Genomic DNA, 15,839 nt, shown 5'->3' on the forward strand with positions numbered 1-15,839 from the left:
GAAATTATTGAAGTGTTATGGTACAAAGAGATGGTTGTTTAATTTTTTTTACATAATCATATACTTTTGAATCATAGTTTTTGAAAACTGGTTCAGAGGGAAACACACAGCTATCATCAAGTCACTTGAGTCTGTGTTTTAGATATATGAGTCCATTTGCAATGTTTTTAAATCAACAATCCCACTGCACTATTCTAAGAATTAAAACTTGAGAGAAGACATGTTCACCTTTATTACTTTCTGTTCCTAATTCATCTCAATTCACCTCCTTGCAGTAAAAATTATTGTTTAATTAGGTTATTTATTTGTACTTTTGTTTATTAACAGACTATCTGAATTCTGTCAAAGACAGAAACTCCACCAACCAGAGGAAGATCTTAATAAACCATGGTAGAGATTGAACTTAATTTGTAGTGATACAACGTATTTATTGGGGGCTTAATTTGAACAATAACATGTATGAACATCTACCACAACACTACCTACTGGGGGGTCAGACTGGGTGCTCCAGGCTTTGCCAATGTGTCTAGTCCTCCAACATCATAAGGATTATGTTTCCATCTTATAGACAGAGAACTAAAATGGGAAGAAGTTTTAGGATTTTACAGATAGAGAACTAAAGTGGGAAGAAGTTTGGTAACTTGCCCAAACTTGCCCCATTGGTAGCCTCACAGTAAAGGGCAGTGTCAACTATAAGCCCAGCTCTGACCAGTGCACTGCCTTCTCTCAGAGCTCACCCTGGGAGCTCTCGTCTGTGGGGACTGAGGTCTCACTTAGCACTTGGAAGGACCTTTAAGAATGAAGAAACTAAAACGGCTTTCCAGGGCCCTGTGTGCGGTTTCTTCCATTCTGTCCTGAAGGGTCAGTGGCCTTACCTAGGGATCTGCTTTGGCTCTTGTGCAAGTGGTGGCCTTCACTGGGCTGCTTACCAATATTTATTGAGTGTCTCCATTTACACACTATGCATAGACACAGCCACCATTAGCACAGACATTGAACTTCAGCTCTGGGATCGTGCCCTAAGGAATGGCATCAAATTAAGGTTTCAGGAAGCACAAATAGGCCCCCTTCATCGTGGGAGGCTGGGACACAGGAGAACCCTCCCTTCGTAGGATACATGGAGGAGATTTTCTGCTCCTTCTGCCATGAATTTCTCACTAATACAGCCCTTAGGGTTGTCCCACTTGATGAAGACTTCTGGGATAAGAGTGCTTTCAAATATCCTTTTCGTTGGCATAATTGCAGGACTGATAAAAGTTTGCCTCTAATTAGTAGTTCCACAAGAAAATCAAGGCAATCAATAGCTAATGTCCTCAATTTTTCATAGTGAAGGGGACAGATGTAGGAAAGCTTGAGTACTTATAATGCACTGAAAATCCACAAAACTGAGTTTGGTCAATACTCTCATGATCCTTCCTCATTACTTAAATTTCTTTTAAAGTGCTCCCTGGCTAAGATTCAGGTAGATGGATTTGAATTCAGTCTCTGGCCCTTTCCACTTTATGGTGAAAGAAGAAACAAGCACTGAAACTGCCAAAAACCAGACAAACTAAGTTCTGCAGAGAAGTGGTCAGCTCTCCAAAGGGTTCATTCGTATCTTCAAGAGCTGATTATAAATCTCTTCCTCCAAAACCAAGAGTCATAGGAACTGTCTAAATGAATCATAATTCTGCTTTCAATTATGGAACAAATACTTGTCACTTTATAGACATTAATTAGCTTGCTCTCCAATTACAGTAAATAAGTGGATAGAATAGCAAGTAGCTACTTTCTGGAGAACATCTAACACTGTTGTTCTTGTCAGGAACAGATTTCACGATCGGCTTACCAATGGACTTTCAACACATACATATCCAAATAAATACATGAGCAGCTGAAGCCAATTTAAGTGGTACCAGCCAAGCCACTGTCTTTAATAAATAAAAATTATGTTAATGACAACATTATTTTCCATAACAAATTTCTTGGCAATACCTGGACTTACTGTTGTGATAGTTCAACTGGGGATAATTTTACTGCATCATCCAAATTCTACAATTTCTGCATGTTTCCACAGTTCAACATAGCTCGATAACAGCAGCAACTGACTAACTCAAAAAAGGGCCCAGAAGGAGGAAGACAATCACCTTCTCTCCTCTTCTACACATACAAGCTAAAGGCTTCCAATTGCCTCTCCTCCTCTCTCTGCCCCTACACTAACTTCTGCCTCCATATCTGGGCTCAAGAAAGTCTGGACAGAGGTCTCTTGGCAGTATAAACTAGGGTCACCTCTTCCATTGTTGGCTTCCAACAACAACAAAAAAGTGAGAACCCTAGCCTCATCCTGAGGTGTCCAGCCTTACAAGGGAGCAAGGCAGACGTGGAGAAGTACCACTGCTAATACAGAGAGAAGCAGATACAACCGGACCCTCCAAGGGATTCAAACACCTTCATGACTATTTCACTTTATTAGTGAAAGAACCACAAGGGAACAAGAAGGAGAGAGTGAGCTTAGTAAGGAAAAACCTCTCAGCTTCAGCTTCTACAAAAGGCAATTTCCCCCAGGTGTTTTCTAGGGTTATTTCTGGAGAGAAGGCAGAAGAGTGAGGCATCAAGTAAAGAAGACAGAAGGGAGACACCAAGGAGCATGAGGGCCTTGGGCAGAGAACTCTAATGATGTCTCCTGGTCTATTCAAAATACTTACGGGGAAGCAAACAAGGACAATTCCATGTTCTTTCAGTTTGATCATTTTTTGCAGTTGGACAATTCTGGCTAAATTCTTTGAGGCTTCTTCCAGAGCTCTAGTTAGACTTGTCTGGCAAAAGCCAGAAAGCCTCAATATCTGACCCAACATTCCAAGGTTTGAAGTTACCACATCCTTGGGGAGGGGGCTCCTAGACTACCACCAAGCTCCTTGTAACACCACATAGTTACCCAGCCCAAAACATCAGAACCAGTGTAGTCACCCTAGGATCACCACGTCAGACAGTTAGAGTCTGGAGGTAACTAGAGCTCAGCTGCCTCAATTTACAGATTACAAAATAGCTATTTAGTTTGGTTCAATTATTTCCCGCAATGCTATGAGTGATACATCAGGTCTCCTAAAGATTCCCAGTCCAATGTTCTTTTTATGACATTATAAAAATCCCCTGGGGTCAATCAAAATGCTCAGTCATTGTTACCAGGCTTAGTCTTCAGGAGAGGAAGGGCAGGGTGGTGGGCAAGTATCTCAGCATTTTAAAGAAATCCAAAGACCTTTCCAAGGCCCTACATTTGCTGTATTTGGACACCTCATCTACAGCGAAAAGTGTAGTTCTTCCATTTCAAAATACTGAAAAAATCACACCAAGAGGGAATTAAATAGCATGAAGAAAGACATCAGGGGGCTGTCAGGTAGGGAGCTGGTTCTTCTCTGAATGCCCCATGTGTCTTCACGACTCTACCTTTGTATATGCAACTGACTTGGGGTTACTGAACAGATACAACTTGGGGTACTGAATCATAACCTAGAGATAATTGTCAAAAATTCACATAGAATCTCAGAAGAATGTTATACTATATAAGATGTTTCATTGTAAATAAAATCTTAAATTCCAATTATGTAGATCTTTTTTTTAAAGTCTGAAATCTTTCTTGTGAAATATTTCCTCAGAGGGGCAAAGAGTTCAAACAATTCAGTTCCAAAGGAAAACAAAAACAAAAACCCTATAAAGTTTCACTATACTTAAGTGGTTTTAAATGCATCCTTTGGGTTAAAAATCTGACTAAACTTCTACAGCAACTTCCAGGATTTCGAGCGGGACTGACAAACGTCAAGGCAAACAATTGTGCACCACAGCCACATTTCTTTGTGAGGCTGTGAAAGGATTAGCCAGGGTCAGAGATGCCTGCTCAGGAGGACAAAGCGCTCCACACTAACCATAACACACATGATTAGTAGAATCGGTTTACCACATGATAATTTGGAGGCCTGGCCAGAAGCCACCTAAATTCCACAATGGGAACACTCAATGCTCTTCCAAAAGAACAGAATTGACACTTTTCAAAAGAACAGGAGATTCAATGCACATTTTGGCCTCCCTGGTTCTCACTTCCGGGCTCTTAACAGTAAAGCCCTAGATCCAGGAAAGAATGCAACTGTTCTTGACCCCTTGGGTTGCTCTAGTCCCAAAAGGGGAGCCCCTGCAGCCACCTGACTAGTTGCCAAGAGTCCTCAGGTCCCACCCGTGCCTTATGTTTCCTAAGTCTCCACAGCCTCTGTGACCAGGGAGGTCCTCCTTTTGTTCTCCAGAGCTCCAGCCAAGGGAGACTCAACAGCAACCGCGACAGGAAGGGAGGATGGGCCGGAAAACAGAAACCTTCCCAGCAGCCACTCCATCCCCAAGAATCTTTTATGCAACTAGCATAAACTGGAACATTTGCACAGAATCCTATTTCTGTAAACCAAATAATATTTTTAAACATGCTGGAGGAGGAGACTCCATGAAAGAGGTCTGTGTGGAATCTTTCTGTAAAGAGAAAATTGTGCAGCGTTTCAAAAAATCATTCTTGAATTCTTTGCTTCAAAAATGCCTGGTTTTCTTATATCCATGAGACACAGAGAATGTGTGGCACAGTATTTGTTTATCTCAGGGTCAAGCTCAAGACAGCAATAGATGATGCATCTGTGCCATAATTCCTCCCAGGGCACCCTTACACATCTCACGCTGGTCACTCTAGGTATCAGTGAAATTGAGCTGGAACCTCTGACTTACAAAATGCATCCCAAGTGACTTACCTGAAACATGGGATAGGTCAAGAATGTCTCCAGCATCCTCCCCTCACAGGCTGGATTGGCTTCATACTGTTTTAAGAGTTTGTCAAAATCTCTGTTTTGCTTACAATTGGCGAGAACTTGCAGGCTGTACTGGTGATTACGTACAAATTCTTGATAAATGTTCAGCATGGGGAGCAAAATATCAAACAGATCAGCTGGAAAGAAACAGTAAACATGGCTGTTTCCCTTGTTGCTTGGTAAATTACCTACACTGGGTGGAATGGCAAAGAGTGGGTCCCAGCACCAGGTGTCACACATGCATGGAGCCGCAACCCTGATGCCTGAATGATGATCTGGTAGAATGCACTTGTAGGCAGCACTTGACTCCAGCCCCAAATTAACTATGACAGGCCAAGGGAAAGAGTCAAAAGGTAACTACTGAAGCAGGGCCCAAAGTACCCAAAAGGCAAGGAGACAGAATCCCAGGGTACAGAAGCTCACAGGTCAACAGGGTGACGCAAACAGTTTAGGCTGAATAATATTGGAGCTATTTTACTCTAATTGTGGCCACTCTAAAAGAAAATCTTACATCTTTAAAGAAGGCACTTACCTAAAATTAAAGTGGGCCAGTTTGCTATCCTTGCCTTTAGTCCTTGATGAAATATTTCATGAAGAAACATGATTGTTTCACTATTAAAAAAAATGGAAAAATAATATAATTTAGTTGCTATAATGTGTTTATTTTGTTTAAAATCCACTGAGTCCTTAAAGCCTTAATGTATACATAATATATATGTTCCATAGGGCCTCCAAACTATATCCAATAATAACATGGATTATACTATCCTCTATCAAGCAATTGTGACAGCCTCAGCAAACCCTGATACAACATTCAAATATTAGAGGACAGAAAGCACCAAATCATTGTCACATAACTTTCTTCATCAATTTTAAATGAGCTTTCCTCTATTAGAACACAGTACTTCAATCGATAATCAGAAAATTAAAGTTATGACCCTTTTTTCTTTTCATATGTGATTCTAGATAACTCAGGAGAAAGTTTCTCTGTCAGTAAAATGAGTTTTGACAGAAGGAGAGAGGAGGAAAAAATCTAGAGCAAAAATTTTGACAGAACTCCACTATAACTACTCCCAAGATACCCAAGACAGAAATGCAAAAGAATCTTCTGAAAAGAGTGAGGCCTACATAGAGATACTAAAATAAGAATGATGCATGAATTGGGGATCTAAATTCCTAAAAGGGCCAAGAAGGGTAATTACCAAAGTCAAAACATCATTTGCTTTCTCCTCATTGGAATTAACCTACTGCAATGAGACTTTGAAGCCTTTTCTGAACTAACACAGTGACATAATCAAATACAGAACTGTTCATCTCAGTGAGATCCCTTGGCTTGTTATTAGTCAAGTTCCATTACAACAGACATCAAGAAGTCCTTACTATTTCAAATGGTCCATGAAATAAAACAGAAATGGTTCCATGAGATTCTAATTTGTTTTTCTTTTATAACAATTTTAACTAAGTAGTGTTTGTTGTTCAAGGATTTCAACCAAATCTAGTTTGGCAGGTATTATAGATTAGTCATTCAATCTGTATTCCATCCTCCTTCTAGGTGTAGAGGGGTAGAACTAAAACTACATTTCTCAGACTCCCTTGCAGCTATGGTTCTGGATGTAAACTCAGTTCTACTAATATATGCACTTGGAAAGACAAGGAAGGCAGAAGTAGGAGTCATCTTCCTGTTGCTGAAAGTCAGTCATGGAGATGTGAGTGCTTTGGGGCAATGTCAGCACCCAGCCTTAGGATTCTAGTTTCTGGGAACCAGCTTCCAGAGTCTGAGAGGCATCTGTGGCAGCAGTGGTGGTGGCAATGGTTTCCTAACCTCTGGATCACATCTATGTTCTCTGAAAGTCAACAGTTTAAGGGCCACTCCCTGACTTTACTCCCCCAGCCTTTCCAACAGATTACAGAATCTCAGAGAGGGATTTCTCTGTCCTGTGTTGAACACAAACTACTTGATACATCTACCTTCATATTTTGATACCTGCATGGTTAGAAAACAGACAAAACAATTCTGTATATAAATAGGAAGATTACATTTTCTTAACTATAAACCTGTGTTGAAATTCAAAATTATTGAGCTGCCTAGGGCTTAATTTCAAAGGCATGTAAAGGGAATCTAGTTAAACAACAGTAATGATATAAAACTCTTTAAACCTCACCTTTAAAAACACACCTCTTCACATTATGTTAAGTGAAATAAGCCAGGCACAGAAAGACAAATATCACATGTTCTCACTCATATTTGAAAGCTGAAAAAGTTAATCTCATGGAGGTAGTGAACAGAATGGTGGTTACCAGAGGCTAGGAAGGGTAGTGGGGAAGGGGAGGATGAAGAGAGGGTTTGGTGAATGGGTACAACAGTACAGTTAGATAGATGGAATGACTTCTACTATTTGATAGCACAATAGGGCAGCTATAGTTAACAATAATTTATTTCAAAATATCTAGAAGATTTAGACTGTTCCCAACACAAAAGAAATGATAAATGTTTTAGGTGAGGGATATCTCAGTTACCCCAGATTTGATCATTATACATCATATGTTTATATCAAACTATAAAACATACCTCATAAATATGTACAGCTATTACATATCCATTCCATATTATGTATATGTATTATATAACCATAAAATGTATCCATAAAAATTAAAAATAAAAAAATTTTAAAAATATCTTTTCCGCCAGGCGCGGTGGCTCACGCCTGTAATCCCAGAACTTTGGGAGGCCGAGGCGGGTGGATCACAAGGTCAGGAGATTGAGACCATGGTGAAACCCCGTCTCTACTAAAAATACAAAAAATTAGCCGGGCGCGGTGGCGGGTGCCTGTAGTCCCAGCTACTCAGGGGGCTGAGGCAGGAGAATGGCGTGGACCCGGGAGGCGGAGCTTGCAGTGAGCCGAGATCGCGCCACTGCACTCCAGCCTGGGGAACAGAGTGAGACTCCATCTCAAAAAAAAAAAAAAAAAAAAAAAAATCTTTTCAAATTTCCATCTAAGTCTAGATGTGGTAAATAATTGCTAGTCTATATGAAGAGCTTATGGCTTTACCTTCCAAAGAGAAGCATATCTTGACTCTGAATTTAAACAATATGATAAACCTGGCCTTTCCTGTTTCAGATCAAGCAATCCAGTGGAAACAGAGCCAGAGGCAACCTAAACCAATGTGACACAGCCTCTTTATTTACCTCTAGGTACCACCCTGTTTCTCTGTTCCTCTTTATAGCAGCTCTCCTCAAAAGAGTTTTCAATACCCACCCTCTCCAGTTCATCTCATTATCAGAGTGTATACACAATCCCATCCACTACCATCAGACCTGTTGAAACTGCACATTTGGTGACTGAAGTATCACCAGAATGCTGTACTGCCTGAGGATCAAGGGCTACCCCCAGGCTCCTTTGGATGTCTCACACACTTGAGAGGAGCCATTGCCAGCAAGGTGGGGAAATCTCCCTCCTTCCTTTTAACAAAAGAAAGCCTAGCTTTTAATCTCACATTATCAGACTACCACTCATCACCCTTCCTTTCTGTACTCATCTACAGACACACCAGTGTCTCTTCCTGATGCCTTGAGATCTGAGCTCTCAGCTTACGGTTGCTCTTTTCTCCAACACTACTCTTGTCATAATTCTTGGGGACTCCAATAGCACACAAACAACATTTCAATATCCTGGCCTCACAGGACCTTGAACTCTTCCTCCAAAGATCCTGTCTTCCATTGACCTCAGTCAACACCCCCTTGATTGTACTCTAGACCTTGTCATTGTCAATAGCTGCATCCCTTCCCTATCTCAATTTCAAGCACAACATTCTCTGACTACTCCTAATCTTTCAGTTCACTGCCTTTAGAACCCTGACTCCAAAATTCTTTCACACCATCACGACCTAAATCCCCAGATCCCGCCACCTTTTTATTGGCAAAAACCTCTCATACCAGCACTACTTTCTCTCCTCAGTTTAGATTCCATGGCTCATTATTATAATCTCTTCCTTGTATACACCTTCAACTTCCTTATTCTTTTCTCACTTCATCACAGCAGCCACAACACCAATCCTAATTAATCCCAATCCTCCACCCACTCTGCACCTGCATCCATGCAGCTGAAAGTGGCTAAAGAAAAACATGCAACCATTCTGACTGATCTCACTGGAAAGTCACAACCACTAGCCTAATAAGCTAACACAGGCTCTCAGTGCTGCCCAGCACTAATACAACATTCCTGAATCCATTTACTCCCCTGCCCCAGTTATCACTATTCCACACCTCTTTCTCTCTTCTCCAACTCTGACACTTCCCTCCCATCTGCCCCATTAGCGGATGGCCTTGCCTCCTGACTACAGAAGTGTCCATGTACTATTCCTGCCCTGCCATGCTCCCAGCTAATGGCAATCTCCTGACCTGTGCAGCACATTCTGTCCACTTTCGCCTTTGCAAGTTTACTGCTCAGCAATTCCCTCTCTCCTCCATCCTTCTTTTACCCTCTTTATTTGCCTCTAGGTACCACCCTGTTTCTCTTCTCCTCTTTACAGCAGCCCTTCTCAGAAGAGTTTTCTATACCCACCCTTTTCAATTCCTCTTCCCTCTGCCCCACCACCTGTTCTCTCTAAGCCTCCATTCAGGCTTTGGTCTCTAATCAAAGTTACCAATAAACTCCGAGTTGTTAAACTTGGAGTTAAACTTGGTCAATTCTAAGTTATTGCTTATTTGACTTTTTTGGCATTGTTATTGGTTCCCTCTTGCTTTCGTTTCCAGGACAACTCACTCTTCTGGTTTTCATTGACAACTCAATGGATCCTCTTCACTCTTCTTTGCTGGCTCCTGTTTATCTTCCTGACCTCTAGATGTTGGAATATCCACGCTCCCCTTTTCTTATCCATCTGTACTCACTTGCTTGGTAATAACATTCAGACTAGCAGCTTTAAATACTATCTGTATGCTAGAGGACTCCCAATTTTCTATCTTCGGCCCAGAATCTTCCTCTGAACTCCAGACAAATATCCGATCCCTACTCACTTGACATCTCCACTTAGATGGCTAATAGCATCTCATGCTCAACAGATCCAAGAGAAAACAGTTCATCTTTTCCCCTCAGCCTGTTCTTCACTCAGTCTTTACCATTTAGTAAACAGTAACTCCATCCTTCTAGTTGTCCAGACCAAAAGATGTTGCAATCTTACCTGTCTTTTTGCTTTCTCTTAAAACCCACATCAAACCCATCAGCAAATCCCACTGTTGAGTCCTGATGGATATGTAAGCAATAAAGAAGGGGCCTCCTGTGGGGGAAGACTCCAGGCAGGGGAGAAGAATGAACAATTGTTCTGAGAAACACAACCCACTAGCACAAGGAATGGCCTCTTCCACACCTAACCCCTCTTGCACGACCTTATAAAACTTCCCTCCAGTCCCTGCCTCTCTGCAGACAGCCCCTTCTCTGCTGTGCTGCCCATTCCACCCTTGTAACATGTTTTCACACAGTCTCTAACAAATCTGCCTTACTTTACAACGGTTTTGGTAAATTCCGTGACACTGGCCCCAGCTAGTCGCACCTGTGACACCTACTGGCTCTGACTTAAAAACACACCCAGAATCCAACTACTTATCACTGCCTCTATTATAATCATCTCTTACTTGGATTACTGAAATAGCTACCTAACAGGTGTCTCATCTCTCACTTTGTTTATTGAAATAGCCACCTAATTGATCTCCCTACAGACTACTCTCAGCAGAGAAGCCAGAGTGAACCTTTCAAAGTCAGAAGTCACATCACACCCCTTCTCTGCTCAAAACCTGACCAATGTCTCCCCATCTCATTTAGAGTAAAAGTTAATGGCTGTACCATGTCCCACCTTGATAACTCCCTGACTCTTCCCTTCACTGACACTGAGCAGGGCAGGCCCTCAAGCTCACCTGCCGGGCATGTTAAAGCCCCATGGCCCCTGCACACACAGCTCCCTCTGCTTACCTCACTCTTCCTCCAGGAACTTCAAGCCTTTGCTCGAATGTCACCTTATCCTTGAAACTTTTCTGAAAACCTGCTATAAAAAAACTATGGTACATTCACAGATTGTAATACCATGTCGTGATTTTCTTTAATAGAATGCTCTTTAGGTATCAATATGGAAAGATCTTCAGGAAATAATGTTAAGTGAAACAATGAACTATATGTTAAAGTACATTGCCTTTGTGTAAGAAGAGGGAAAATAAGATTCTATATTCATAGTTTCTTAGATCAAAATTGAAAAACACTAAAAAGATAGATAAGAAATTAGTACAGATATTATGTATAGAAAGTGGCGGGGTGGCTGGGCGCGGTGGCTCACACCTGTAATCCCAGCACTTTGGGAGGCCGAGGCGGGCAGATCATGAGGTCAGGAGGTCGAGACTATCCTGGCTAACACGGTGAAATTCCGTCTCTACTAAAAATACAAAAAATTAGCCAGGCGTGGTGGCAGGCGCCTGTAGTCCCAGCTACTCAGGAGGCTGAGGCAGGAGAGTGGCGTGAACCTGGGAGGCGGAGCTTGCAGTGAGCTGAGATGGTGCCACTGCACTCCAGCCTGGGAGATAGAGCAAGACTCTGTCTCAAAAAAAAAAAAAAAAAAAAAAAAAAGTGGGGGGAATTGGGTGGACAGAGACAGGGTGAGAGTGCAACTGCTAAATGTTGTTTTCATGTTTTTTTTGACTTTTGAACCATGTGAGTGTACTATCTACCCAAAAACAAATAGCTAAAACTCTAAGTAAAACACCTAAACACTCCCTTGTCCCCCTTCTCCCCTTCCCTTCTTTATTTTTCTCCACAGCTCTAATGCCATATAATATTCTATCTATTTCACTAATGCTGTTCATTGTCTGTCTTCCTGCATCAAAATTAAAGTTCCATAAAGGCAGGCATTTTCTGATTTTTCATTGATGAATCCTCAGCAGTAAGGAAACTGAAGATGTATTGAGCAAATAAATTCACCAGAGCTTCTCAGGCCCTGTCTTAGCTTTTGCTCTTCCTAAAATACTTGTGTATAATTAACATGTAAAAACCCATAAATCACTCCATTTTCTTCAGTTTATGAGAGAGATTATCTTCCCCGACACACATCTCCACGCGACAAGACAATGTATGTCAAATAGGGAAGAAAAAATTAAGAACATTAGATGCCAAGATTCAAGTAAAGATATAAAAATAACAATGGAATACAAATAACAGCTTTCTTATTTTTACTATCATAAACTATCGAGATGAAGTTCTGAGATCTTTTTGAAGATTAAGTAAAAATTCTTGTAGGAAATACAAAGGGGGTTTTCTCTTGGATTTATGCAATGTCAAACCTGTTGAGAAAAATACTGCTGACGTCATCGTGGCTGATGGGGGGCTTCTTGGAGCTGGCGGCCATACGCAGGGGCCGGAGAAAGCCGTTGACCAGGATGTAGAGCTGGTGAACGTACTCTGACTCTGCCTCCACCATGGTGAACACAATCTGGTTTCTCTTCCTCATACTTTCAGCATGGGGCGAGCAAATGTAATCCTGCACGATGGTCTTCCATTTCCTTCTGCACAACCATCCTCGCATGAAGCTCTGAACCTACAGAATAAAAAACCAAAAGGGAATCTGACTAGTTGCAATGGTGATTAATTTATGGACAAGAACATGAAATATAATTAAAAATCAATTTTGCAGAAAACATGAGAGCCTCTAAAATTGATCAGGATTCCCTAGGGATGATGTGAAAAATAACAGGCAAGCCTGAGAAAGTGCACTGGCCTGTGTGTTTCAGCCAATCAACAAACATTTACCGATCATCTTTAAAACGCCCAGGTAAATGCTGGGCACTGAGCAGTCAAGTATATATTATAACCTTTCACTCAGAGGCTCTGCCATTACTTGCTACCACCTTGACCTCTGATTCTCTGTTTCTTCATCTATAAAATAACTGACAGAGCTGGACATGCACAGGCCTGTAGTCCCAGTTACTTGGGAGGCTAAGGTGAGAGGATCCCTTGAGCCCAAGAGTTCAAGTCTATCCTGGGCAACACAGCCAGACCCCATCTTGTGTTTCTCTGTTTTTAATCTCATGTTATCAGACTGCTTTCATTTCTCATGAAATTAAAATAAAACGATTAACAAAAAAATACAAAAGTCCTTTCTAAATATAAAAAATTATAACAATTAACTAGGATTTGTTTTATGATAATTAGGGTTTGTCACTTTAGATGTGGCAGATTCAGCAACAAAGTAGTTTGTAAATTCACATATAATTGAAAGTATTAAATCACTACCAAAGTATCATTATTATCTATTTAACACATCCTTACACTTTTCACTTTTTCCATACTATGTTCTAAATTATCACATATTGAACAGTGACCCCTCTTTTGCAATGTCTAAAATTCTCTTGTTTGCCTACCTGTGTGGTCACCATGTTATCCATTTTTATACAGGCATTAAAGTCACTCTACTTCAATAAAAATTAACCACATTTTAACACAATTATGTGGGGATATTATATTCAGATTATTTGAAGAAATCTAATGAAAATTTCCATGAATTATAACCAATTTTAAATTTTAATCTATTAAGGTAAAAAAAATTATGTTTATATTTGCCAAGATCAGAATAGAGAATGATTCATTCATTGTTAACACTTTTTTCCATGCAGACATTATTTTGAAATACGACATAAAGAACAACAAAGTTGATCTCAAAACCTATTTAACCAGTGCAAAAATTGGTTTAAAAAATTATTTCTATTAAGAAACAAGAAGGTAGAAAAATATTTTTAAAATTTTATCAGTATTCTTTCATTTAACAGAAATATTTTTAAAAATCACCTTAACTGGATTTTGTGTTAAGTAAAACCTTTCTATTTAGTTGGGCAGGGTGCTTGCTGACCAATAGCTGCTTCACTTATTTACTAATAGACCAGTTTCTACCACACACCTGAAAATTGAATTTTATTAATTTTTTTTTTACCTGCAACTGCATACTATTAAAGGAAAGGCAATATAATTAATCTTGTTTCCAGACTGACTAGATGGGAATTTTTTTTAAAAAAACGAATTAATCTTATAACACAATAGCATAAACCAGATTCAAAAAATAATAATTTCTAAGCAATGAATAGTGTTATTTTACTTTTAAATTTCTGGAAAACTGAAAACATTTGGCTTAGTCCAAAGAATAATTTCTATTTCAAATTCTGAGCAATATTTAAAGGTGTAAAAAAGAATATAAAATAAAATTTAAAATCAATTTTGTAGAAAACACCATAGTCTCTAAAATCGATCAGGATTCCCTAGGGATGATGTGAAAAATAACAGGCAAGCCTGAGAAAGTGCACTGGCCTGTGTGTTTCAGTCAATCAACAAACATTTACTGATCATCTTTGAAACACCCAGGTAAATGCTGGGCACATTAAAGCTTTGTTACAGTGAAAGGGGAATGATTATTAGCATAAAATGAAAGGAATAATAACAAATTAAAAAGAAATAAGATTTGAAGATGCATATCCAGGCAAATTTCCTCAAATATGATGCTTTTCACTTATTATTAACAAAGCTGAGTAAGTGCTTTATATAAGATAATCAGGATCATGGGATCAAAACCTAAATGACAAATCAAAACACAGTGGACTAGAGTAAGAGCCAGCATTTGGTTCACTGCAAAAGTTGTGCAATTATAAATGGCAGTAAGAGGGAAAAATCTGCTGATTGTGTGGATGTTAAATAAGAAACAATAATAAAACAGAAATCTAAGCGGATGTGCTGATTTACTCAATCGTCTCACATGCCCAAAAAAATCTTCCTTAAATAGCACTAAAGATTAAAGCTAAAAGAAATATTTTTGAAATGTAATTTAAAAAATATTCCCCCAAAATATGAAAGCCACACAAAATCAAGAGGTTGAATAGCACTTAATTAACCCCACTGGAGAACACTATTGTCTTCATGCCTGGTTTTGGCATCCTTCCTAGACAGTGTAAAGACATCTCAAGCATAAATTCTCTAGAGTAGCCATGTCTGGATCATTCTGCAGGGCAAGTCTGGGAGCCACAGCACAGAAACACCAAGGCTGCTCCCGGCTCACGCACAGGGTAGCAAAGACATCACCATAGAACAGACGACTGGTCACCACGCTCCTGCAAAGCTGGAAACCTCCAGGCCCCACCTTTTTAATCTTCTTGATGTCTGGATCTTCATCTTCTTGGTTGCTTTGGTAAGGTCGCATTCGTTCTTTGGTTTTATTAAGAGCAATAATCTGGAACACAAAATTGGTCCATTTCATGACCTGGGAAATGCTGGAATATAGCCATAACACACAGGAAGCTCTGCCTACAAAGGTGGTCCGATGAGATCCTCAGAAACATCCACGTTTTATGCACCCTGTCTTCCTTTGGTGCCGAGATGGGGGAAACATAAAGTTTACCCCAAGCACGGTATCACCAATGGAAGTGTTTATAAGAAGTGACTGTGTAAAGTGTAACCTGGAATCTGGGCTAGCGGAAATGTTAGCCCAAAACTCAGCCCCAGCTGCCAGTGGTGAGAGGCCAAGACCTTGTCAGGAGCCCAGCGATATGTCCACCCCCTCACCTGAAGGCGGCTGCCTGCAATGCCCTGTGGTCCCCACATGCAGTGACACTCAGCTCAGAGCCCCTGGTTCTGGCCATTGGCCTGTAGTCTTCCAAAGCACATGGCACCCCAGACTCACAGACGTCCTTAGGAAAATGGCAACTGTAAAGGGAACTTCAGAGCCCTGGGGCTGGCCCAAGCCAACTAAGAGAATTCCTCAGAAGAGGTAAAAAGGATCAAAATAACCTGCGATCTCTTCATATCTCCAGCTCAGTTCCGTGACCTGTGAGGGGCATTTCAAGACTGGGTGGCCTCTCAACTACACATAGCAGTAAAATTCTCTAGACCAGCACTCAACAGCAGGCTCTTACAAGCTTAAGAACCTTTACAGACCTACTAGCCAGCAATACCCTATAAGTTAAGAGATCATAATGGCCCCTCTCTAGCTTGTCTTTATATTTTGTCCCCC

General features: G+C 40.4%; 1 protein-coding gene across 4 annotated transcripts in view; it reads right to left on the reverse strand.

Moving 5' to 3' along the window:
• Window positions 1–15,839, reverse strand: part of RASGRF2 (Ras protein specific guanine nucleotide releasing factor 2) — a 275,484-nt gene that overhangs the window by 154,072 nt on the left and 105,573 nt on the right. For all 4 annotated transcript variants that reach the window (XM_030926934.1, XM_030926935.1, XM_030926936.1 and 1 more), the window contains exons 4-7: window positions 14,970–15,059; window positions 12,133–12,386; window positions 5,347–5,426; window positions 4,758–4,951 (exon numbers count right to left, since the gene is read on the reverse strand). In XM_030926934.1, coding sequence (XP_030782794.1) covers window positions 4,758–4,951; window positions 5,347–5,426; window positions 12,133–12,386; window positions 14,970–15,059 — 618 coding nt within the window. The remainder of the gene's footprint in view (window positions 1–4,757; window positions 4,952–5,346; window positions 5,427–12,132; window positions 12,387–14,969; window positions 15,060–15,839) is intronic.

This window comes from Rhinopithecus roxellana, chromosome 3 (genome assembly GCF_007565055.1).
Source record: "Rhinopithecus roxellana isolate Shanxi Qingling chromosome 3, ASM756505v1, whole genome shotgun sequence".
NCBI lineage: Eukaryota > Metazoa > Chordata > Mammalia > Primates > Cercopithecidae > Rhinopithecus > Rhinopithecus roxellana.